Source organism: Myiozetetes cayanensis, unplaced genomic scaffold (assembly GCF_022539395.1).
Source record: "Myiozetetes cayanensis isolate MyiCay16 unplaced genomic scaffold, myiCay2020 scf9, whole genome shotgun sequence".
NCBI lineage: Eukaryota > Metazoa > Chordata > Aves > Passeriformes > Tyrannidae > Myiozetetes > Myiozetetes cayanensis.
The window spans coordinates 31,731,452-31,757,859 of record NW_026088185.1 but is presented as its reverse complement, the minus strand read 5'-3'; the positions used below and the strand labels follow the sequence as shown (position 1 = coordinate 31,757,859).

General features: G+C 40.6%; 1 protein-coding gene across 9 annotated transcripts in view; it reads left to right on the top strand.

Moving 5' to 3' along the window:
* Positions 1 to 26,408, top strand: part of NCKAP5 (NCK associated protein 5) — a 396,774-nt gene that overhangs the window by 144,260 nt on the left and 226,106 nt on the right. For all 9 annotated transcript variants that reach the window (XM_050339951.1, XM_050339949.1, XM_050339948.1 and 6 more), the window contains one exon: positions 2,357 to 2,430. In XM_050339951.1, coding sequence (XP_050195908.1) covers positions 2,357 to 2,430 — 74 coding nt within the window. The remainder of the gene's footprint in view (positions 1 to 2,356; positions 2,431 to 26,408) is intronic.

The following is a 26,408-nucleotide window of genomic DNA, read 5'->3' as shown; positions in this document are numbered from 1 at the left end:
AAATGATGACACTGGGTACTGATCCAGGGATTGCAGAATTTGGCCTTTTGGGAGAGATGATAACAGAAAAGAGCAGCAACCTGGTCTTAGGAACAGAGATGTCTGAAGCAGATGGCCTGTTTCAGTCACAGCTGGCACATGAGTGTGCCAGAGGAAAGGAGGTACTGCTGACCACGATCTTCTGATCAAATCATGGCTGATTTTTTTACATCACTTTTTCACACTGACAGATCACATACTCCTGAGTTGCAGGTTTTCAAAGAGAAACAGAATAATATTTCTGATTTGCCACAGGAAAAACTCAACATTAAAGCAGAAGTCATACAAAACAAACATGTTGTTTCCTTTTTCCCCATTGTCTTTATTTCTAGACAATACTTTTGAGAAAATTGCTTCAGAATGAGTTTTTTACATTATTGTGGTGGAATTATGCAGAATAAAACTGCTGATCCTATCTTTGCCTGTAGGGCAAAGCGCACTGATAAATAAATCAGGAATATTGTTTAATATTACATTAAAAAGATGTAAAGGTATTAATACTAATTTATGCCAGATTCATTGTAGTAAAAAAAATTAACTAAAAGAGGCAACTTGTTTTAAAAAACTTGGTAGTGCAACTAATCATCATTATTTGTTTGTAAGGTATATTTTTGTGAACTCTAATATTGCAGAATGACTTTACTTATATTAGCTTAGAAGAACCTTGCTGCTTAATTGCCACTGAAGTTGATGGTGTTCCTTGGGATTTACATTATTTAATGTTTTCTGAAAGAAACATCTACAAGATACTTCTGTTTAGAGCAATTAGAATAAAATTTAAGCTTCAGGCAACCTCAGAGTTTAATGGAAATTTTCACAATATCCAAAGCTTTTCAAGCCATGCGGTTTGAACAGGATATGACTGAGATGCATTTCCACAGGCTCCCCGTGCCAGGGACAGATGAGATGCTTTGTGTCATGATAACCTTTGAGGAACCTTTCCCTCTCTCTCTCTTGCACTCTCTCAGTCACTCAGTAATTCTCTCAAACAAAACAATAAAATAATTACTTGGAATAAAAACTTGGAACAGTTCCAGTCCTGAAAAATAAAAAAGTATATTTATATATAAATTATAATCATTACAATCAGCAAATATTTATCTTCACCTGCAGAAGACATGATGAGATAGTGTCTCTGTGGTCTGTCTCATATTCCTGGTCATGAAGGTAAATGGCTCAGAAGAACCAACTACTTTATAACAAAAATCCTTATTTTTACACAAAAACAAATAGTAATAGTAAAGAAACAACTACCAACACAAACAAGAACTCCACAAAGTGGTTTTGTGATGAGTCTGAAGGTAAAAGAATGGAGCTTTAAAAATGGAGCTTTTGTCTCCAGAAAGTGAAGATGGATTCTTTTCCATATAGTACTCCAATACTTGTTATTTCCTAAAGTATGAGGCTTGAGACATAATTTTGCTTTGCTGAGATATTTCAGGAGAGTTACATTATTGCTGATAGGCTTTCAGAATAATAGTAGTGGGGCTGTGTTGGTACTGCTGTCATACAAATATATCATATCATATCATATCATATTATTCTGTGGGTTCATTTTGAAATATTTGATATAAATAACACTGATGTTGCCTTCCTCCTGGAAATGAAGTGGCATATTTCTATTACTGACAGATTTCTCTGCTGAGAATAAACATCATCTCTTTGCATTGAGTTTAAAGAACAGGCTTCAATAAGAAAAAAATCCAAATTGTTCATCTGATAGAGATTATTTATCAAAAATTTGTCTAGACACAGGTATGGGGCTTTCATATAACTTATATTGCAAGTTATAGCATCTGGAAAAGTTGAAGTGGAAAATTATATAGGAGCTGAATTATACCTTCATTTTCAAATAGGGTACATACTATAATATTTTTCATACTGTCCACAAAATAAATATTTGAGTCAAATATTCAGTTCACTTTGATTTATATCTAAAGTAAACAAAATGTGCACCGAAACAGTGGCTGCACTGCTGAGAAGTTCTTTTTCAGTCTGGATCCAGGGAAGATTATTCTGGGCTTGGATTACATTGGGATATGTAGTTACATGTTCACTAATTCATTTGTGATGCTTGTGTATCCTCAGCCCCTTTTGTCTTCCACTCAAATAATCTCTGAAAAGTGCACTGGGCTTCTGCCCTGTTCACATGGTATGAATCCCAAAGTGGCTTTAATCTAGATTTTTGCATCACTGTGATTTCTGTGTTCTTGGGATAACTTAGGGAGCACAATCAAAGTGGACTCCACAAACAGACTCATTTTACAAATGCTTTTGATGTTGAAAAACTAACCTTTTAATCATTTTTTTCATTTAGGAATATATGGACTCCAACAAATACATAGAGCATTTAGTGACTCAGCTGGAAGAACAACGCTGGAATTTATGGAGGCAAGTACTATGCACATACACTTTTATTTATGTTGCTATTTTGGAAAAAAATGCTGCATTCCATAGTTTTCATTCTTGAGTTCAAATAAATGATTGGGTATTCAGCTTCTCTGTTTTTTAATTCTTTGCAGACTAGCAAATCTTTTTTAATGAAATAAGTAGGGCATCACATACAAGTTGAATCTTGCCTTTGCTAATCAGGGCAGTTACAAACATGCACAGGTTTCTTCATGTTAAAGTTTCTAAGCAGTGGATGCTAACTCTACTTCAGATTCTTTTAACTGGACTGAACTTAATAAATTGTCTTATATCCTTGAATATAAGTGTTTTCACTGAATGACACACAAACTACAGCCAAAACATCAGCACAGCAGCATGAGCAACTGGGAGGTTTTGAAACTAAAATAAACACAGGTTTACAATTTTGCGGTGCTCTTGATAGTCCAGATTTTCTATTTCTTCTCTGTTCACGTTGCCCAGAGTTCACTCTGCTTCAAGCAAAGCAGAGGTCACTTGGGTTCAAGCAAACCCACATGCTAGTGGGTGTTTCCATGCTGCCTACAGCAAACTTCTTGACTCCACCAGCACTTCTGAAGATCTCAAACTCTGTGACCCTCTCTAAGTTGGTTGTAAGGCCTTGCAACCTCGGTGTGCTCGTCTGGTCTTGTTGTCAACTCACAGACGGAGATCCTCAGCTCTGGCAAAAGGGTCCTCCCTTCATTCCAGACATAGCTTCCTCTTTACAATGGGAATTTTATTGATAAAAACTAGCAAAGAAATTACCTCATCTTGAGGAGCCTCAGAAGTCTCACAGCCTTAATGAGTTAATTATATCTTGGTAAATTTTAAATTAATTCTTCCAGGCTTTCTATTTGTATAGAATTGTTATTATCATAGCTGGTCTAAAAGCTCTGCACAATGGCATTTTGCAGTGTTTCCTTGTGCCTTGTATTTTGAAGTATTTAGCACCTATTTATTAACTACTCACTATCTCATGTTTTTTTAGTTATGAGCTTAACTCCTATCTAAGATAACATTTAATACAGAGGAAATAGAATAATACCAGTGATGAAATGCTTTCAACATTCACAGCCCTTTTTTTCAAATGCAATATTAAACTTATTTTTTTCAAAGAACATATGAGCAGTGACAATCTTTTTAAATACATAGTTAAACATAAAGTAATCTTTAGAGAATAATTTAATCTTCATACACTGAAGCCTATTTCAACTTAGTACTGGTCAAGGGGGAAATAATGTTTCGTTTGATTTTTCAGCTGAATGCCTCTCATGTACAAAAAACCTTAACTTTGCACATACTTGTTTTTATGCACCTCACAAACTTGACCTATGTGAAATAAAGTAGTATTATGGCATTCACAGCATACAGCATTATAATATGGACTAAGTCTCATTCATGTGCAAAACTCAGAAAGTTTGTGATTAATTTCTGCTTTTTTAAAAAAAGTAGCCAAAGTAATTGGCACAAAAAAAAAAAAAATCTAAGTTTTCATTTAAGATTACAGAATTCAGGAGACAAGTCTAGTAAGGATGAAGGTGGTAACATTATATGCAGATGACACCACGGGGTTAAATATAAATTAATAATAAAAATTTTAAATTGAAACATCTTTGAAAAGTAGCAGGGGTGGTGACTTCATTTTATTATGAACAGACATTCAAATGTGTTCTGAAAATTCAGTGGTTTCAGAAAACTCAAAGCAGTAATTTATTTTTAATATTAATTTATTTTCACTCTTCTTTTTGTGGGGTGTTGGCATAAAAAGTTGAGACCTGTAATGAGCATTACAAGAAAAAACCCTTCTGGTTTTGCCGGTCTTCTTTGAACACTTTATTTCTCTCTTTTAAATCTCTAAGAAGTTTCACGGCAAGGATTATGCTAATAGCTGGCACTACACAGGGGCAGTGCTCGGCTGTCTATAGCCAGACAGATGTCCTAATAAATCAGCATAGCCCTCTTCTCAGACTTCATTATGCTCTTGATTTGTGACTACCATGATTTTAACCCAGTGGGTCACTGGGCGCTGAACCTGACATTGACCAATAACCCCCACTTTACTCCAGGCGAGCTCATAAAAACGACAGACACAAATTGTGACCATTTAGCTCCTTCAGCATTACTTACAACCGGGACAGATTTATAGGGGCCAGGCTAAGACAGAGGAGACTAAAGCCAATGTCATGGTGTGCATATCAATTTTACATTTCCTTTACATTTCCACACGTACAATGGGACCCAAGAAGACATGTGGGGGCCAAAATTTCTTTTCGTTTTAGGGGATGACTGTTTATACACCGCATTAGCATCTGCTGTGGAACATTTATTGCTGTAATTGCTGTCCCAGGAGAACTGACCATGGTTAGGTCACGTTTTACAGCTTTCTACTAAAACAGACCTCTAGCCCAGCTTCAGATGTTTTGTCCTTAAAACCTTGACAACGAGTGAAGGTACCTCACTAGTTTGTGAGGATACAGACTTCATTAACATAGCTTTTCTTATGCTGAAGATTTCACAGTAGTTACTTTCACATGAAGAATGATGAAAGTGATGGCATATTTGACTCATCAGTAGTTCCTCCTTTCTCATGTTTAAACAAAATAAATTTATCCAACATGAGACAAATTTGACCTGTCGGTGTAAATCACCAACATTTATCACTGGACGTGATGCACAATAGTGGCTGTGTATCCCTATGGATCAGTTTGAAAAAAACCCCAAAGATTATTTTAGATTTCTCTGCCCTATCCCATCTGGAAATAATTTTAAACAGGACAGAATTGGGTCAGGGGTGGGGGATCCCCTTGCAATGTTGTTCCTTACACACCCATTTCATGCTTTAACTCGGCTAATGGGTATTAATATGTATAATTTTTATGGCAGAATCACATGGACAATCAGCATGAAAAGCAAAAATTTGGTCTTGTGATCTTTGCTAATTGACCTTGACAGTAGATAATAATTTTAAAGTCTTGATGCACAGATCAGTGGCAGCAATTACTAAGTCTCTTGACAGAAGAAAGAAGTCATATTTCAGCATAGGATGCTTGCCTGAATATACAAGGATCAGACCCTGGTCTTAAGACCTTTTCAGGGAATTTTATTAGTAGTGCTACTGGAACCAGAACCAACCCTTTAGTCTTCCTTGGTGAAAGCATGAGAATATGCTACATTTCAGACATGACCATCATATAATTAATGAATGAAGGCTCAACAGCACTTTCTTACCTTATTACAGTAATGTAAAACACAGAGGGGAGGGACCAGAAACGTTCATGAGGACTGCATGGCATTTCTCCAGTGCTGTATTTTCAAAAGAGTTTGTAATTTGCTCTGCTTTCATCAGGGGTATTAGCATGCTTCTGTGCTCCTGTTTTTAATGCCTGTGTACTAAAGAGGTGCCAAGTATTAAACAGGTTGCTTTTGCTGTAATCATGAACTTCCACTGGGAGACCATAATTGCTAACAAGCAGAATAGCTCTGCAAGAATTCTTAATGGTGAGCACAGATTAAAATAACAACTGTGATTAGCTTTAAACTGCTTGACTAGAAAAAGACTAATCTTAGGGGAATAAGTTGCATGGCAAACAAATGAAAAACCCTATGTACGATATTACAGTAATGAAGGCTGAGAAAAAAAACAAATGCTACCCCAGCTAAATAAGGTCATGTTCTGCACAAGTATCATTTTCTTGCCAGGGACTTAGTTACTTGGCCCAAGGGGGATTAAGGTCTAAGCAGTTAGGTCTTGGGGCCAAAACCCCATTTTAACCCAGTCTTGGAGTTTCTCATAACAAAAGTTGCCTCTGGTCTATGATGATAATGTGAGTAATAGACTGAATTTGGAATGAATCATCTTCCAAAACTGTTGTTGTAGTCTAAGATAAGTGGGCAGAGACTGGTGTGGTATGGTCAGGTGTGGTAAGAGCATGAGGCTTCTTTCTGCTTTGCTTCTTGATCCACCTGTCTGGTCACACCATCTTGGTAATGGATAAAGGCAGTAAAAAGCTGTTTTGTGCTATTAGCCACTAACACCTGTCTCTCATCTCTTTATCAGTGCTTTGTTTTGACGGAGTGGTGTTTTGTTGTGATGTTTTTTCCCCCTACATCTCTACAGCACTGCTGGATATATATGATAAACTTGTAAAATCCATCAGAACACTGAGTATTCCTTTTAGTTTCCTTAGTATTTGTAGCTGAGGCTGACAAGAGTAGAGTTGTTTGACAATTAGGGATCACTCAGTCACCACAGGCACTCAGATGCTTCCAACTAACATTATAACATCATATACATCTCTCTGAAGCTGAGGCTTCTGATTTGAGACTTTATGTGTGAAAAACCACACAAAAATGTAGCTAAAAATCATATAAGGCTACCAAGTCATGTAACAGAGCTCGCAGTACTGCTTCAGACAAACATTCCTACCAAGGATTAGTGTTTAAATACGCACATGAAGACACCAATTAAAAATATATCTGATTTTTGGCCAAATGGGCTTTTCTTTAGCTGAGTGTAAATGTGGATGGTTCAGTGAGCAGTGCAGATGTAGTTACAGGCCACAAAAAGCACTGCCATTGTACTACCTGTGAATGAGAACTGCTCACTTCCCTCAGCTCCCCGGTACAACGCCCATCTCGCACCACAGTTGCTAAAGATACTCCTTCAGGACTAAACTGGGTAGGAGTGAATAACAAATGTAGAGAGAAGCAAAGTTTTTACTGTTTGCCTTATAAATTGTATTTTTAATAGGATCATAGAAAAGTAAGAGAGGATAGCTTGAAGATTACAAATGAATCTAACGGACTAAGTCTGCTATAAATATTGAATATGTAACTGAGGGAAAAGGCTGGATAGCTGCTAGACCACTTGTTGCTGTTGCACTAGAAGCAGTGCATATTTGAGTATAATTTATCTCAATGTTTAAATCAAGACTGATCACTGTCTTTCAGACAAATATAGATGCCTCACAGAAGTTTACACCTGTTCACATTTTTTATTAGCTCCACTAATTAGTCATACAAAATAATTGTCCTCATCTGAATAAAGTTAATAGTAATTTTATGTGCAGCTCTTTACCTCTTCAGTAAGTAAATCTCTTTCCACAGTGAGTCACTTTAACTCTGACAGGGCATATTTTTGTGAAGTATTTACTAAGCTGACTTAAAATTAAGCTCAACTCAGTGTGCTGTGGTATATGAGAAATATGACCTGAAATGACTTTGGCATTATACAGTCATAGCAAGTATTAATTTTAAAGAACATGACTCTCACCTGTTTCCTTTAATTGGAAAAAACTCCCATTAACACTGTCCATCAGTGCTGCATGAGTCAGGAGTGAAGTGTCAAGCCTCAGTTATTAAAGTCATTACATAAAGGACTGGGAACCATCTGAACCGAAAACACTCTTGATACAAGCAAATAACTCTGTATCTGTGCTAAACTACCCAGATTTTAAAACTACAGGCAAAAGATGGAAAAGTGGTCCTTAAAAAGTAACTTCATATGGCTGTGTTTATAAAATTAAATAAATTAACCAATGTTAAATTTTTAAATCTTAATAACATTCTGTAATTAATTAGGGATTGGGGTATTTTTGCACAGATGCATGCTTGTCATAATAGCAAGACTGCTGGAGCCATGAATTGATTTGTTTCTCTTAAATTATAAAATAGAAGGCCTTGAGCAAAATATATTCTTTAGATATACTCGGTAGAATAAGGATCACAAATGTTCCCTACCAAGTTGAAAGGAAAAAAAAACTCCAGCAGGGAAGTATGTGGAAGGTCTATTTGGCATATGGGTGTTTGTTAAAAGCAAAATGCATGAACAGCCCAGAGTAAATGAGATCCTCATTTGTATGCTGGGAAATGAAATGTATAATCCCGGCATGGTTCCGCGTTTGTTTTAGTTTTTTTTTATAAGAACAAACCCGTTTGTGTATGCAGATATACATATTACTGTAGTGGCTATTTAGGGTTAGGGGGAAAGAAAAATGTGCTTTGAGGTGATTTTATCTGCAGCTAAGTGTAAGTGGCAGGGATTTTGTCTGTGTCCCCTGCTGTTCAGGGTAGCTCAGGTAGCAGCACCAGGCACGCCACGGACGCGCTGTGCAACTGCTGCCTCCCTGCGTGGGGGAACACGGGCTGACCCCAAAGTCTGGCCTTGTGGGGAAACCTTGGGGCACCTGCTCATCTGAAACATCACACTGCCCAGTTCTCAGATATGAAACCAATTAACAGATCAACGTAACGATCCACGGGAAATGAATACGTAATTACCGGGTGTTGGTGCTCTGAGATTGTCTAGTCCTTTTTTAAAAATCAAACTTTTCCAAATGGAAACTATCTGTAGTTTCTCTTTATTATTTGGTGCTGTTTACTCTTCCACTAATGTCTTTGTACAGCCATGCTTATCCAAATTGAATCATATTTCACTCCTCAGATAATCCCAATTATTTTATTGGCATTATTCACAGAGCAAAGAATAATTCATATGAATAACAGTGACATTTCCCTGAAGTCCTCTCTAAAACCGACCAACTGTATCTTTACACAGAGGCCTGGTTCCTATTTGGCAGAGGAAAACCTATGGATTTACATCAAGGCAACAACTGAGAATTTGGGCTCTTATAAAAACAGGATGTCAAAATGCATTATAGAAATGAGCAGTGCACAGACACAGGCTGTGAGATGCAGTTTTAGATGGGGCAGTGGGTTTATGGAAGAAGAAATAGAGAATTTATAAATTTGTTATTTTTAAGGAATGGTACCTCACTGATCTGTTTCACTAATGAAGTCTACAAACAGGGCAGTCCTGATGGCAGATGTAGAAGAGGCCAGGGAGAAATTGTATGTGAAGTCATGCAAGCTGGGTTAGCACCTTTCCCTGTAAATCAGTTTAACCCATGAAAGAGAAGTTAAATAATCAAGTTCAGCATTTCTATTTCATTCTGTAATGGTCAACCACTTTTTTTTCCTAAATTACGTTAAAGCAAGAGTTTTAAGACCCCAAGTGAGAACAGGGCCTCATTGTTCCACACAAAGTGAGAAATGGTTTTCATCTCCTCAGCCCCAAGGATGAAACAAGAAATAAAGTAATTCCCTTTTAAGAGAGAAAAATAAGTAATGGAGCTTATGCAAGAGATCTGTATGTAGGAACAGGGTTGTGCTGTGTTCTCAAGTCACAGCACTGTGTATTGTCAGCCTGTTCACTCCAGTCTGAGGGATGAAGTTCCTCTATCAGTGCTTGAATCTTTAAAAGGTTCTATGTCTTAAAACATGATGGTGGCAATCTTATCCCATGGTCTGTGATGGATTGATGTTTTCTTGTGTCTACAGTTCACAGCATGATGGGGAGACCTTTCTGTGGAAGTGTCCTCTGCAACTCCTGTCCTTGGCCCTTGTCACTCCACAGTATGAAGTAAATATCAAGGCATAGGTAATGGCAAGGGAAGAAGGAGAGCAAGGATGTGCCCTGTTCTCCTGAGGCAGTTTATTTTAAAGTACATTGATGTTGCTGTGCTGATAGAATGGTTTTTAACATAGAGAAAACCATGGATGTAGATCCTGTGTCATCTGGCTGGGCCTATTACAGGAAAAGTATTGCTGGAGTTGAAAGCAGGACACCTGTGCAACCAAAATATTGCTTTGACATCACCTCTTCCTGCTATTTAATGTTGAGTTTGCACTGATCCATCCGTCCACTGTCATCTTCCTGCTTTCTACTGTGACAGTCAGCACCTCTGTCCAGGCTTGGTGTGTGCTTGGCACCTAAAGAGCCAGGTGTACTGGGGTATAGTTTTTCAGAAGTGGGTTTTATATGTGTAGATAGCCTTACCCAGGAGGCTCACCTCACCTCCTGCTTAGCTCCAACGCTGACTGTAATCAGGCTGGAAGAGTTGGGGGAGGTACTTCACAGTTTTCTGAAAGTTTCTCTGAATTCTGTAGGGCTTGGCTGGCTTCCTGTTTACACATGGTGCAGGAGATTCAAGGTGTGCTTCCTATCAATTCTGCCTGCTATATGAAGCCATTTTTATCTTAACAAATTAAATTTTCCATTGCTTCATTTGCTAATGAAAGGACATAATTATGTTACAGAATCACAGAATATTTTGAGTTGGAAGGGACCCACTAAGATCATCGAGTCCAACTCTTATATAGCAATCCAGATTTTGTGATATCACCTATTCACTTTTTTTTTAAATTTTAATCAGGAGTAAGTTCCAACACATTCTGCTCTAGGAAAAATATTGTGCATTTATAGCATAAACCTGTATAAACATTATTGTAACAGGTTCCACTAGGGACAAAGTTTCAAATATAAGGCAGCATTCATCACATATTAAAGACCTGAGCATATTTTTTTCCTACTTAAATCAGCACAGCTCAGAATTTTCAGTCTCTTGCTTATGTAGATACTCCCCTGAGATTTTAAAAAATTAGGAAAAGCTTGCAAAATACAGGCCCTTTAGTTTTATTACCACCTGATTAGCTAAGCAAAATCTAGAAAGTGTAACTTAAATAAGCAAAAAGTAGAAAACCCAGATTTATCTCCAGCAAATGCTTAGCAGTAAGGACATGCCAGGTTTTCCAGGATATTTAGCTTGCTTTGACTTTAAAGATGGCAGAGGGAGAAGCATCTTTAAAGATGGCAGAGGGAGAAGCATATCTGCTTCCACGTGCTGCCAGAATTGGCATGTGCTTCTACTGCCCAGTACTGAGGAGGTTTGATACTACCTCACAAATTATTTCCAGTTCAGTTCCTGATAATGCTAGAATAAATACATTACTGCTTTTCATTCAGTAGATTCTTAGTCCTCTACCAGGCAAGTTGAGAGCCTCTTAAGACCTTTTGAGAGAAACAAGTACATATGGTGTGGTTCCTGCAAGGCTTCCTGTATTTTTATGATCTTCCACTCTTCCCAACTGGGGAAGAAAGATCAAATGCAAAGGAAGTACCTACCTTCCTGCAGAGCCCTGGGAGAGACTGGTCCAGAAACATGCATCAGAGGTTGAAAGCACTCTCAATCCTTCTTCTCCTCTTCTCTAATAACACTGTTATAAATGTTTGAAAAAATGGCCAAATGTTGTCCTTCTCCCCCTGACAGTAATGACAGGATTTTTTTTCACTTCTGTCCTGCAATGTGGAAATGTGAAGTGGCAGCACTTGACCTTGCATTCAGCCAATTCAAAAGATATTCATAATTCCCTGAAGGAATTGTAAACTTCCACTGAGATGCACAGAGAGCTTTCATGAAGTCCTTTCTAGGATGAACATACCCATTAGCACCAGGAGCTGACAGTAAGAGATGTCAGCACAAGGCAGCAGCCAGACTGCACACTCTCCTGTAGTCCTGCTTACCTGTCTGTCCTGGGAAATTCCAACATGGTTCTTGGGGACCAGGTTATTCTGGAACCTCTCCTCAAGTGATGGACTTTTTCTGCCAGCACAGGGCACTCCATGAGTGTCTCTGTCAGCTACTATTGCACAGCTTTTTGTGTAGTAGCCTAGCCTGGCAGTTTTCCCAGACGCACAGGCAATCGTCCCCATATTTGAATGGAAGTCCCAAAATGGGCAGTGCTGCCTCAGGTCTCACTGAACAGTGCCCTGTGTTAGGCTGAAAGAGCAACTGTTTCTATAAATGACGTCAGTTCACGCGATTTCTACTCTACTCATGTTTAACAGGGTTTTGGAACACCACTAGTGTTAAGTGCCAGCAACCTTTTGGTAGAATATCTGAAAGTCTAATATTACATCACCCATACACAGCTTCAGCCCTGTGTAAGCAAATAAATCACTATTAATAAAAGGACAAGAAGTGAGTAAAACTTAATAACTGCATTTCTGGAGGTTTCTATCCACCCAGGTTCTTAAGTATGAAGTTTCTCTGTGAAGCAGAGACTGTCTTAAAGGTTACATGGTTATTTTGACATTACTGATTACTGTGCAAATCAGTCACTTCCAACCTGTCAACATGCCTGTTCTTTCCCAGGTCTCTCCCATTTAAAAGAGCTGCAAAATGCAACAGTGAGCAGTGGTACATCACCTTCACATGCACGTTATGCCAACTGAGAATCAGAAGTCAGTATAGGAAGTAACTGCCCCTTCAACAGTAGTTTAGTGTCTCTGAGAAAATTAAAAAATTCAGCTGTTAGGCAGTTTTATTTAGAACTATGGCTACCAGTAATGTATCAAGCCACTGCTATCATCTACTTCATTTTAGTGTTTTGAAGTATGAGCACTGCATTTTTTGTATCACTCTGAAGCAATGGTAAGCCAAGTCATGAATTTTGTTTGAAGACTGGTGTATAATCTTGTAAATGTCTATGCTAGACAAAGTCGGGCAAGCCTAGGGACAAGAAATAACTAATGATTTGGAACATGTACTTATTACTGTGTATGAAACTGAGATACTATTAATCTTGAAGAGACACAGAAGAACAGTATCTCAGCTGTCAGGCATAGTACAGCTCAATATGCACAAAAACACTTTCAAGTTGTAATTATAGCTTTAAGTTGTAGATAAATACTGGTTCTTTTTAATTCTAAATCACTTCAAGCTACTGAGTAGGAGACCAATTCTGTCACTCTTGATTTCAGTGGATGTAAGCTCAGGACTGAAAATAATTAAAGAACTGGTAAATTTTTTTTTCATTCCTTCAGTCCTGGTCAATCCAGAAGATTTGGTGAAACCATTCCATGACTTCACTAGGAATTCAGGAAAGAAAAATCATGGAAAGATAAATGTGGTCTTTAAATAAAAGCTTTCTATGTAAAAATTTACAAACGGATAGAAAGACTTTTGACTAGACCAGGGTAGTATTTTAATTAGTACCACACCTAGGAACAGACTATAATTATGCCAGTGATTTTATTGCATATTGAATACCAGTTGCAGTTCCAGTCCTCCACTTCAGAAAAGGTGAAACAGAACTGGAGGAGTTCAGAGGAGGGCAGGAAAGGGTAATCAGAAGCACGAGGTGGTTTTCATTTATGGAAAAACTATGACTCTTCAGTCTGAAGCAGTAACTTAGGCAGGGGAATGACAGAGCTAAAACGTGAGCAGCATGGCGAGGAGCTGACTGCCTGCTGCTTCTTTCAATGCAAGAAATACAGGCTACCGGATGAAAGTAACAGGCAGCACACTGAAAAACAAATGAAAGGAAGAGATTTTTCATGTAAACAAGGATCAGAGCATCTGCAACAGGATACCATAGATTTTAAAAGTGTCTGTGAGTTCAGTTGGAGATTGGACAGTCATGGAAGAAAGCTACTGAGATGTGCTAAATGCTCAGAGGGCAAGCTTGGGTCAGGAGAACCTTGAGCTCTCAGGTGGCTGGAGAGTGGCAAAGTGATGTATCTTGCCCTGGGTATTTGGGATTTGCCACTCAAGAGAAATGAGACTGAGCTACACAGACCTTCTGGGCACATCCAGTGCAGCCACTTGTATGTTAGCCAATTCTTAAAAACCATTTAGCATTTACAGTCTCAATCACTAATTAGAAAAGGATCTGGGTAGGTAGTTTAGGTTGTCTGTGGAAGCAACAGGCATTATAGTCTGACTAAATTTTATTGGGATATTATTTTTTCCATTTAAGCAGAAAATTAACATATTTTAATTGCAATAGTTAAAACTGGTTCTTGCAGAGTTGCTCAAGGTGTTTCCCCGCACAACAAAGCAATTAAAACACATCAGCAGACATTATTTCCGTACTATGAGACTTGCAGAGAATCATCGTTGAAACGGTAAAACCCTGTTCAAATGGAGAGTAAGGATCCATTTGGAAACCCCAAATTCTACTGGATTTGGGGATGATCTCTTATCTGCCACTAAGCCCAGTTCCCATCTCATTGCAGTTTTCTGTCACAGAGTTTTGTTGTAATAACTTACTGTGATTCACAGTGTAGTACATGGAATTAAATCCAAGAACTTTGTCTAGCCTGGGACTTTAGGTTAGCCCTCAGAAAACTGAACGACTGAGTCTCATCAGGAGAGCAAGGTGCCTGTCTAAGCTGCTGTCCTGTAAAGGACAAACTTACAAATTTGACAGATTCAAGTAATTTTGGAGGTTCCCATTCTACACGGGAAAAAGGAATTGCCATCCTGGAAGAAAATCTGCATTAACAGACCTGGTTATGGGTTTATTCAAGACACCACTGCCATATATTTGGCTGCAAAGATTGTTCTGTGTTCTGCCACAGGAGTAGGTTCCTTCTGGCACACCCTGCACTGTCTTCACCCACAGCCAATCTGTTAAATAAAACCTGAGCATTATCCAATGATTTACTTGTTGAGAGTGTACCATTCCTCTGCTCGGAAACCTCCAAATTTGAAATCCAAAAAACTTCTGCCACTTTATATTCTTGAAGCTTGACTTCTCCACTACTTCTTTCTCTGATTCACAAACACAGCTCTACCCCTTGTTTCTTGTCTCAGCATCATGTATGAGGATTTACTTTGCACCCTGCTTCCTGCAGTCTCTTTATCCAGTGTACCCACTATCTCTCATTTGCATCATGTCAGGGTTTCTCACCTTGTTTTCAAGATCTGTCTCATGCTTTCAGTTAAACCAGGAAATCCTTCCTGAATTCTTGCTCACTCTACACTTAGGTTCTCTTACATGTACCATGTCTACAAATAACCAGATCATGTGTCAGTCAGATCTCTTGTAACCAGGAAAAATTTTTTACTTGCAATTTTTGACTGTCAGATGCCAAAGCTTTCAGTGATTCTTTTGGAACTGTTTTTCCTTACAACACGAGCTTTAAAAGCATGCTGTGCATGCCTGAACATCTCCATCCACCCGAAGTCTTCTACCTGCGTGTCCCACACCAGGCCCTCGGTAGCCCCAGGGCCAGGGGGCCTCGCTGGGTACATCCAGTCCCTTGGCACGTCCCAAGTCATCGTCCCGACGGTTCCGCCACTCCGCGTGCCCTGTCTCCTAATTTTCGAGGACAGCCGGGACAGTATGAGCTCGAGATGCGCGTTTCACTCGGGGCTTGAGGGTTGCGGAATGAGGGTTTTTCTCCATGATGTGCAAACGCACGGGCGGCTGCCCCGGCGGAGGGGCTGCGCTGCCCGGACCCCTGGGCACAGGGACCGGAGCCGCTGGGACGACGCTGCGCGGCGCCCGGACCCCCTGTCCCGGTCCCAGGGCAGCCCCCGCCCGCCGCCCCCAGCCTGGGGGCACCCGGGGGCCGCCGCAGACAATGGCCCGGCCTCCCCCCCCCCCCCGCCGCGGCGAGCCCCTGCTGCCGCCGCAGATTTGCCGGAGCCATTCAGTTGCGACCGATTGCGATCGCGGCAGATGGGCTGGATCTGACAGCCCCGCTCCTCCGCGGGGCCGGGGGCGGAGGGGCCCGGCCGCCTCGCTCCCCGCCCCGCCGAAAGTGCCACCCCGGGCACCCGCCCGCCCGCCCTCCCCAGGCACATGTTACGCGTCCCGCGGCTGCGGCGGCAGCGGCAGGAGAAGCCGCCGCGGCGGAACAAAGCGGAGCAGCCGAGCGGCGGTGGCGGGGCGGCCGGCCCGGGGGCGGCAGCCGCTCTGCCCAGGCGGGGGCGGCGGCGGGGGCCCTCGGTCCTCCGGGACGCGCGGCCCCCGCCCGCCGCAGGATGCTCCACCGCCCACCAGGTAAGGCGCGGCCGCGCCCGCCCCCATCCCATCCTATCCTCCCATCCTCCTCACCTGCCCGCCGCGCCTCCTGCCCGCCCCGCCGCCGCCGCCGTCTCCTCCCCTTCCCCGGCGGCCCCTCGCCCGCCCCGGCGGCGTCCGCCGCTCCCCCGCCCGGGGCCCGGGGCTGTGCGGAGCTGTGCGGGGCCGTGCGGGGCCGTGCGGAGCCGGGTGCGGCCCGCGGGCGGGGAGGCACCTGCCGCCGCATCCCGCTGCCGGCCCGGCCTCCTGCCCGCCCCGCCGGCCGCGCCGCATCCAGCGCCGGGAGGATGGCCGGGTCCCTGCGCCCCCGGGAGCCCCGCGGCCACGCTGACCCCGGGCCGCCCGTAGCCCGCACCGCCCCTTACGCGTCCGGCCCCGCCGCGGGGCTCAGCCCCTCCGCAACACGCTCTTTTCCTGCTTTTTTCCCCTCTCCCTGAGCCGCAGGGAAGGAGCCCGCGGCGTCTGCGTTCGAGCCCTGTTGCTTCAGAGCCTGCAGATTTTGTTCCCGTTCTGTGCCTCTGGCAGGAGCATCCTAACGGGCTTTATTTCTGTTTTATATTTGCACTCGATTGTTTAAGGCTTGACCCCGTCACATTGCGCTGATCGCTGGATGGAGGCTGTACTGATGGAAAAGTCTATCAGGCAGAGATCTTTCTGAAATGAGTTGGAGTACACAAAGCAGTAGGGTGTGAGGTAAACGCAAAGTGATGAGTGACCCGCTGCTGGCCGTCAGGATTTTAGCTGTTGATTCTTTGGCTTTAGTCGGGTGTTATTTCCACTATCCATCTTCCAAGGTTGGGTTACCCAGGGATTGACTGAAATAAGGTAGAGTGAGTGGGCCTTGCAGCAGGAGAAATGCAGAGCTGCACAGATACCATGTTGTTCCAAACTTTGTTTTATATATTAGCAATTCTTCTTTTCTCATGTAATGATATAAAATTGACTCCCTTATTGAAATGGTTTTATAAATGTCCTCTGTCCATCCCTTAAAAATAGGCATTCCAGATAAACCCCTTGTTTACCATTATAAAGCTAGCAAAGTTTTTAACAAGTGAAGTAACATGAAATAGAGAAGTGATTTACATCGGAGGGGTTGGCTGTATACATTACCGGATTGCAGATAAGCTATGTAAGTAAACAGAAGCGCAGTGCTCTGTTATTGTGCATGACTATGGAGATATCATGGGACTCTTTTGCTAGTTAATAGCATAAGGCTTCGTGGGAACTGTTTGATCTACAGGACTTTTGCTTGGCAGTAGTTTACTTAAGGTTATTACACTCTGTTTGGAGACTTGTATTTGCTAGCCATTATTGCATTCTTAGCTCCAGGCTTCCCAGAGTTACAGGTTAGTAGGTCAATAAAAATTGCACTGAAATGCTGGAATGGGCAGTCTAGAGTTTTAAATGTGTTTGGGGAATAACTAGGCAGTAATCAGAATGCTGAGGATTTTTTTTAGTGCATTTTTGTACTGGTCATTGGTGATGAACCAAAAATACTTTTTTTTTTTCCCTGTGAATACCACAAATGTTTTTCCCTTTTTTTTTTTTTTTTTTTTTTTTTTAAAGAGGAAACAAATCATATAAGCTAAATACAGCATTCCCTTTCAGCATAAAACAACCAGTGCCCTTGGTTGAATTTACCAGGACTTAGCTCCTTTTGCTAGTGAACACTGGGATTAATGCCACTGGCATTAGATGATGCTTGCCAATAGCAAGAATAAAAGTGCCATCATGCTGTTGTAGATTTACATGTTTCTTTTAAAACCCGAACTTTGCTGTGCTGTGCAGGGAAGTAGTATGGGAAAGGGCATTATTAGATTGCCATTGTGTTACAAATACTCTAATAAAATTTTGAGGCATCCGGGTTAAAGCGCTCGCAGAGCTTGTTGTGGCCCAGTGGATTTCAGGTGTGCGGAACGAAGCCCGAGCCTGGCTGTGTTCTGGCCCTGCCTGAAGCCTTCCTAGTTCTCAGAGCGTGTGGTGTAATCCCCACTCCGCCAAATCCTTGAAACTGGTGATTGACTGTGTCCGTGGAGCAGTTCCATTCATGTCACAGCATACAATTTACGCGGTTAAAGTGAGCCATATGGCGTGTCCCCCCAGCACGGTGGTGTGCTGATCATGAAGGATGAATTGGATGCTCAGGGCAGAACTCTGATGGAAAAATGAAAAATACAAAGTCTTCAGGGTGGTTTCAGCATCTCATGTGCTTTCCCCTTTTCACTGAACATCCTGGGCAGGAACATTATATACTTAGTCTCGGAAATGTTGCATGTTGTACTTTTTGGCTATTTCAATCTGGTCTCTTTTTCAGAGAGTTTCTGACAAAAGTTATTCCCACTTCAACTTTTTCCCATCTGCCTCTTTGCTGTTGACTGCATGAAGCACACACTTATTGCAAGTTTTGCTTGCTGAAGTATAAACGTATGCTTTGTAGTTACTTGGTGTCGCCCTTTTTCTTAAATGAAGAACCTCCCTTTCTGAAATAATTAGTAATGATTAACTTCTCCTCTTCTGTACCATGTGTGGTTAGTTACAACTGTTGTAGAGTGTTACTGCTACACCACTGCTTGACTCTGCCAGATAAATCCCTACACAGATAAGCCCAGCTGCAGCAGCCAGGTGTTGTGCATAAATCCACTTCTTACACTGATTAGTCTTCCATTTAAGACCCTGATTTTTCAATCAGTTAGACACCTGCTTGACCTTACAGTTACAGCACTCAAACAGGTAGGTTACTCTCTCCATAAAGTTAAGCAAGTTTGTAGTTGTTCACAGGATTAAGTCTTACAAAGAGATGCTGTACAAAAACCCCCCATAACAACCCAGTCCACTTTTGCTTTGCTCCAGTTCTCAGGAGTTATGGTAGGTGGCTGCTGTTAGTTTGGTTATTTAGGTAAAATTTAATCACATGGTCTGATGGAACTTGCTTGGGGCTGGTATTTAAGATACCAGGAATAGTAATTCTCCTTTTGGCTGATGTTTCCATGGAGGTTTGAGGCCTCTTTTTCTACCTGAAGCTGCATAGTGGTGAACTTGAGGTTGTTGGAGCAGTAATGTAGAACTGCCACTGCTCAGAAATCAGATGATGAGAGGACAATTTTAGTAATGTTTGTGTAAAAACATCAACCAAAAGCCAGGTGGGTTTTGCATTTATGCTTCCATTCTGAAGAAGGTCTGGAGGGATTATTACTGCAGCAAAATTCTGTTTCTTAGTTCTAACTCTTTGATATTTAGATCTCATATACTCTGTGTAATAGAAACTCCTAGGAATGACCAAAGAATTAATAGTATTAGGATATTAGATGATGGATAAAGTGTCAAGCTGATGTGAGTGGAATTTTAAAAAAATATACATATAGTTTTAATATATGCAAATAATTTAAACATTAAGAGAAAGACTGGGTGTTCTGCAGCAAGATTTTTGTATGCAAAATTCTTCTAAAAGTCAAAGATCCTGGAGTTGTCTATTTCTTTGAGAATTTATTTTTCTTCTATACTTATCGCTTGAAACGAAAATAGGATGGTGGATTGTTTTGGTTTTTTTGTCCAGAGGATAGAATCTTTAAAGTACAGAAATTAATGACTCATAAAGAAGAGTCAAGTACTTCTATCTGTTTTGGTATGGTGTGTGCACTGGCGGTTCACATCTGAAACATAAATTATTCCTAGGAATAATCAGAATGCCAGTAAGAAGGAAATAAAGGAAAAACTAAGATGTGGAAAAAAAAGTTGGATATGTCACAGAAGCAAAGTTCTCAATACTGCTGTGTGCTGTGAAAGAACAAAAAGAAATGTTCTTCTTTTCCCCATCTCTCTTCATAGGATTTCTCTTAAATCCACGTGGTTCCAAGGATCGGAGCCAAACATTCACCAGTTTCTATCCTTGTACGTCTCTGTTTCACCTTCTAATAGTTTTCCTTGCATTGTGTATAAACCCCTTTAAACAGGCTTTTGGCTCCTGGTGGCCTGTGTTATTCTAAATAGACAATGCAGCTGCTCTCTCATTATGTCCACTTGATTCCTCTGGACTTCTCATTTGTTTTCTGTGCCAAGGTTTTACCCATGCTGTTGGTCTGAGCCACTACACGAAGCTAAAATCCTTATCCCATTGTATGTTTGATGATGATAATGTTACTTTTGACTGAGTATACCACATCTTTATTCTGAGTGGGTTTTTTTTCTGAAGATGAGCTATATGCTTTAAGGATTTCAAATTATAATTTCAGGTTTCATTGCCATAAATACAATAATTTCTGTTGCAATAGACATTGACTGTTACAGAACTTTCCTTATATTTCCCTTTCTCCTTCTTTGAATTTATTGCCTGTGTACCTCTTCTCCATGCCCACTGTGTATGTTTGCATTCCAGTGAATGTTCCTAGTCTCAGGTATAAAAGCCAGCTGGCAATTTTTAAAATGATGACCCCAGTGACTTGCTGAAGGGTAGCAGTGTCCTGACTAAGAGCATAGCTGTGTGAAATGTGGTAAGAGGAGAATGCAGGCCAAACCCAGCGCAATAAATGCATCTTTCTGTTGAGTCTGGGAGAAGCCCAAAGCTACCAGTGGAGCCACACACACCACGTGGAATGTCTTGGCCTTCTTGACATCTGCAGTAAAGTGATTCCTGGTGGCTACTGAAAATGAGATTGAATTGCAGTCATTCCTGTTGATGTTAATGGGAATCTGACATGCCAACTTGCAAGCATATAAAAATATTTTTTCATGTAAATAGAATGGACTGCTGGGAATGCCTGTGGTATCTAAGCTCTAGGTGGGTGTTTGCAGTTCATAAAAGTAGGAACAATTTGCTCTAAGTTTTGCTGCAGGACTCTCTCCCATGTAACGTTGGCTTTACTACTACTGCTAGAGCTTGGATCTTGTAGAAGAGTTAGTATCCAGTCATTGTTTACAGCACTACCTAATGTAGATGAATAATTACACTGTTGTAGTATGCTGCTATAGTTTGCTATTTATTTTTCAATGCTCACTCTTGTTAAATAAGTATATTTACATTTTCTTTGGCACTGTAGTAGAGGCTAGCCAAGGAATCCATAGGGGCATAGGTATTATCAACTGACATGACACAAATGAAAGAACTTGTTTATTTGTTGTGATCACTTGTGGGTCCAGAATCACACCTCGCTTTTGTCTCTCAGTTGGCTCAAGAGGTTGCACCACCTGCTGGTCCTGGACATGCACGAGGGAGTCACCTGCTGGGCACCTTGCATCTACATTATATCAGGGGTGCTCTGGTTTTTATCCTGGAGCACAACTGCAGGGGGAATCTACAAGGTCATGAATGGTGTGCTCAGGACCTTAAATGTTGACCCAAGACAAGTTTTAACCAAAAATATGCCCCTCATCACATAAAATTGCCTGTGCAAATGCACTTAATGAATTAAAATATGACCAGAGATAATAGTCTCCCAAAACTTCACAATGTATCTGTGAAACACAAGTCAGCAAATGATGAGAGAATTAGACTACAGAGTACACGGAAAAATAGGGAATCATTAGTCAGAGAGTTGGAGTAGATTTCTTTTGAAATCAGGTCTTGTATTTGTTCTCAAAGCCTGACATTCTCACTGGGTCAGATATCTGAAGAGTTACTTCAAAACTGCTGAGACTCTGTGGCTGGCATTAGGTCTTACAGGTATGTAACTGCTGCGTAACAGGAACCTACAAACACTGGTGTCACCTCACCGGTGAACATGGGCTGCTTCTGTCCTATCTGAAACCCAGAGAGTCCCAAAACATCCTGAGGTTTCAGGTAAAGCAGCTCCTGGTTTGAGCTGGGATTTGTGGGGCTTCATGGCTTCTTGGTGAGGAGATAGGAGTTGGTTTCTGAGACTGCAGCTTCACAAAGGGTTGAACACTGGTTCTGGTGTTTTGATAGGAGAGATGTGGGTAGAGAAAGGCAAGGATGAATGGCAATGTAGACTGTGATCAGTGTTTCCAGAGAATGAAGTAAGACCATGGATGACTTGTTTTTAAGCCATGAAAGACTGTAATAAACCTGCATGGCAAGGAACTGGAACCAGGAGCAGCAGAACTCTTAAAGAAGAGTAAGGTGACCAGGTGAGAGGAGGGACTGGGAAATCAGCATGATCTTGGCAGGTGAGGAGGTAGAAAATTACCTTCTTGAATTTTGATTGACTTCCTCTTGGAAGAAAATGGTGAAGTTGTGTTCAGGAAGAGAACTGCAAGCTCGCAGGAATTAACCAAAGACAGGAAATACTTTAACTGCAAAGGGATATTCTATTAAGTTTGAACAGCTATGTTAGGACACTGTCAGAACTAAAGGAATAAAAAAAATGCAGTGGAACAGCCTGTTTGGTCTTGAGAATCACAATACAGGTGTTACAAAGTGTGAAAGCAGAGTAGAGAAAGATACTGGGGTCTGCAACAGCATGTATTTCAGTGAGGGATGAAACCAAGCTGTAAAACTGTAGGGGGTAAGTGTGGTATTAACAGATGTTAGAAATCTTTATTTTACTGGGGCTGGTTTTCCTGAGTGGAGATACTTGCATCAAAGAAAGGATCAAATTTTTCACAGCTGGTTAAAAAAAATTTTAGTAGAAGCTAATGCTAATTCTCTAACTCATTGGTGTAGTGTGCACCATTAAAGCAAAGGGTGGCAGAGGTCACTGCTGGAGTTACTTCATAAAGTAATAAAAACGTTATTTATTTATTGTGTGTTTTGTTTTCTGATTTTGGGTTTTGTGCTAGGGTGGAGGTTGGGTAGGTTGGGATGTGTCAATATGTGAGCTTATCTCTCCCTTGTCATGTAAAGGCTTTTCTAAGAAAGATATTTTTAGCAATACTTGGATAAATATTATTAGAGTCTGGATTAACCTCCTTAACATCTTCACTTGGCAGTGTATAGCTGTGATAGTCTTAAGGATGGTAGGAAAGACAAGGTTTTCAGTCATGGACGTCTCTTATGAGATTACCACAGGAAAAGAAGTCAGGCTTTTGGCACATAAGCCCTATTGTCCCCCCTTCCAGTTCCGTTAATCTCCTCTTTTCTTTTATGGTGGCAGCACGGACCACATATTTTTGAGTCAGATCCAAGTTAGTTGAAGCAGAACCTGGTTGGTTTAGTAGCAGTTGGATCAAACCTCAATGTGAGGCACGTAATAAATAATTTTGGTGTGTTGTGCTGCAACAATCTGCTGATATATCTGTGTAAAGATAACAAATGAATTAATGAGAGATATTGTTAGATATAAAATATAACCCGTAGTTCCAATCAGGCATGGATTTATTGATGGCACTGAGGGGTTCTAAGCATGGCATGGCCCTCTTCCCTCCCGTTCCCCCCAATCAATATTTCAGATGCAGAGCTCCTACATGACAGGATGAAATCACAGCCCTACAGACGGATTTCTCTTTCCCATTTGAAGCAGTAATGAATTTCTCTCTGCCTGCAGAAAACTTGCCCCTTTTTTTGTTTGGTTAGGTTTTTTGTTTGTTTGTTTGTGGTTTTTGTTTTGTTTTGTTTTCCTTTTTTTTTTTTTCCTTTTTCAGTGCTATTACAATGATCCCATCAGTGAGGTCTGGATAGGATATTTCAAAGCTCCTTTCCCATATGGTGAGGCTCTCAGTCAACCAGTGAAACAATTTGGATTAAGACTGCATTGAAGGTCTTCATTTATTTCTTTGACTGTCTAATATGCAGTGCAAGTAAACACATATTTTTGAGACTGCATCTGCTCCTTCTTAGAGAAAGCTACTCAACACTGTGCTAATTTGTTAAAAACAAGGAACAGACATTAATTGCTAGATCTTCAATAAGTACAGCTCAAACATCCTTCCTCTATAAGGGAAACAAGCTTTCATCTGTGGAAAATCATACAGCATTTGGGGGATTGATGAAGGTCGTGACTAAGATACAAGGAGATAGGCCATTTGATCTTTAGTTGTGAGGAAGACAAAATGCAGAAGAGTATATGGTCTTGAGCTACTTGATATTTATAGTAATTAGTATTGGTTTAATAGCCTGAAAATCACATGCTTTGCTTCAGTTGGAAATGAGTTGGCCAGTGTAGTAGTTGGGTTAGAGAGATGTCTGTTCAGTGGGCAAAATGGGTCTACAACCAGCACAGTCTGCTGCAAATCCAGCCTGTCTGCTTGTGTCTCAGCTCTTACAAGCAGATCCTCCTGAGGAAAGGAGGAGGTGGAACAGTGGAATAGCGGGATGGAGATCTAGACATCCATGGATAACGTTTTTTGTAATCTGTGAGCTAAATTAAATTTTAAAGTTGCTTAAATATCCTGTAGTTTAGGTCCATGCCTTAATTTTTATTTTTCTTCTACCAATGGGCTTACACTTTTTTGAATGAGGCCATGATTGATTTGTGGATGCTCAGAGGTTACCAGGATAATAGGCTAACAGCCAGCCCAGGGCCTCAAACCACACTCATGTTTGGTCTTGTAGGCCATGTCCAAGTATGAGTGTTTCAAGCCAAATCCTTCAAGAGGTTGCATTTCCCCAGCCCATGACCCACACCCAGCGCGTGTCATGGGCACTGGGGAAAATATGGTTCTTGACTGAACATAAATCTGGTCTGTATAATTCTGTCCTACCTGAGTAATCCATTTAAATAAGAATGACAGAAGGAGTTTTCTAGAAAAACTGGGAAAAGGTATCAGAGTACCACAGAGTTACAAAGTCGTAGAGTTGAGTGAAATACCAACCTCTGTAATGATGGAAATGTGTATATACTTGAAGTGTATTCATCCTCCAGCTTCCTTCCTTATAGGTAGGTTTCTGATTGACTAAAATATTTCATTACTTTTTGAATACCATTCTGGATGCAAGACATATTTCTTCAAAAGTTTGACTCTCATCAGTGACCTGTGATTGCTGTTCTACAAGAACTCTTTTGGGGCTGCCAGTGAAAGTTGCCACATACATTTGCAGTAGTCAACCTCTGGCTCCTTTATATCTTACCTTTTCAGGGAAAAATCCTTCGTAATCTCTCAGCATTCATAAAAAATGATGATTTTGTCAGACTGTATTAGAAATCACAGCTTTTGTTCCGACTAGCTATATGGGATAAAACCCTTTTCAAAGGATAAGAGTTTCAGCTAGTGAAATGTGACAGTTAAATAAGATTAGAGATTTCCTCTTTGGCTGCAAGTATTTGCCTGAGTATTTCTATCATAATAAGTAATAAAGTGTTTTCTATCAAGAAATTGGATGATTTACACTTTGGTATTTTAGATAGTTGTCTATTTTTACATTTTTATATGTTCTTTTTACCGGTAATCATAATAATTATCAATATGAGGACAGTTCATAAGGTTCTATATTATCCAGGTCTGTAATAGTGCTATTATGTCATACCAGCTTTACTTTCAACAAAATCGATGGATATTTTGCTGTAGCTGATGTGCAATAACATTATAGAGGTTGATAATTAAGACTGGTGCCACTGACTAACCCAGTAAAAGTAGCATTTTGATTTTTTTTGTGTGTTGTACCGGGATGGCGGCCAGTTGGCCTCTGAAGATAGTTTCCATAGCTACTGTCCTACAGAGAAAGAAAATGCTGCCACAGCATTTTTCCTTTGGACCTTTATAGTTTTTATGCAAGCTGTCAAGACAATTAATTTTCATCAGATGTATTGGTTATTAGCTGTTGAAAGCAGGGGGCATGGGTGGGTACATATGAGGAAAAGAGCATTAAACTGAGTAAAACATCAAGAGATTTCTTTATGTACACAATATGAATGCATTTCAGATTTACAAAATCCCATTACTGAAGCATCTGATATGCTAGAATGCAATCTATGCTCAAAATGACAAGGTCCTGAGACTGCTCAACTTTATTTCTGAAAATAAGCAAGGCTGGCACTGGCTTTGGCTTTTGCTTCTTGTGAATGTCTTGATCTAGATTTTTAATTCCTTAAAAAAAAAAAACCAAAAAACCCACAAAATCCTTACCTGCCAGGAAAGCTCTCAAACTTTCACTAGTTTAAGAGAAAGACAATGTTTTTCTGTCTATTGTGTATAGAACATAAAAAGGGCAGTAAATGCTACGGCATTACTTTGTGTAACAACCAGCATTGAACATGGGATTATTTCTTGCAGTTAGCCTGGATAATGTCTTAATTTCACTCTGCAGTGAGGCTCAAGGCATGTTGTTTCAAAGTTGGGGTTGGTTCTGGGAGTCATTAACATGTGGTTCTATTACCAGCTCAAACTGCACATTTCTTGTAGATTGCTGAGGCAGAAATAAGTATTTGAGTACTCAGGTCGTAATATTTCAGCAATTTGTGAAAATTTATGACACCTTT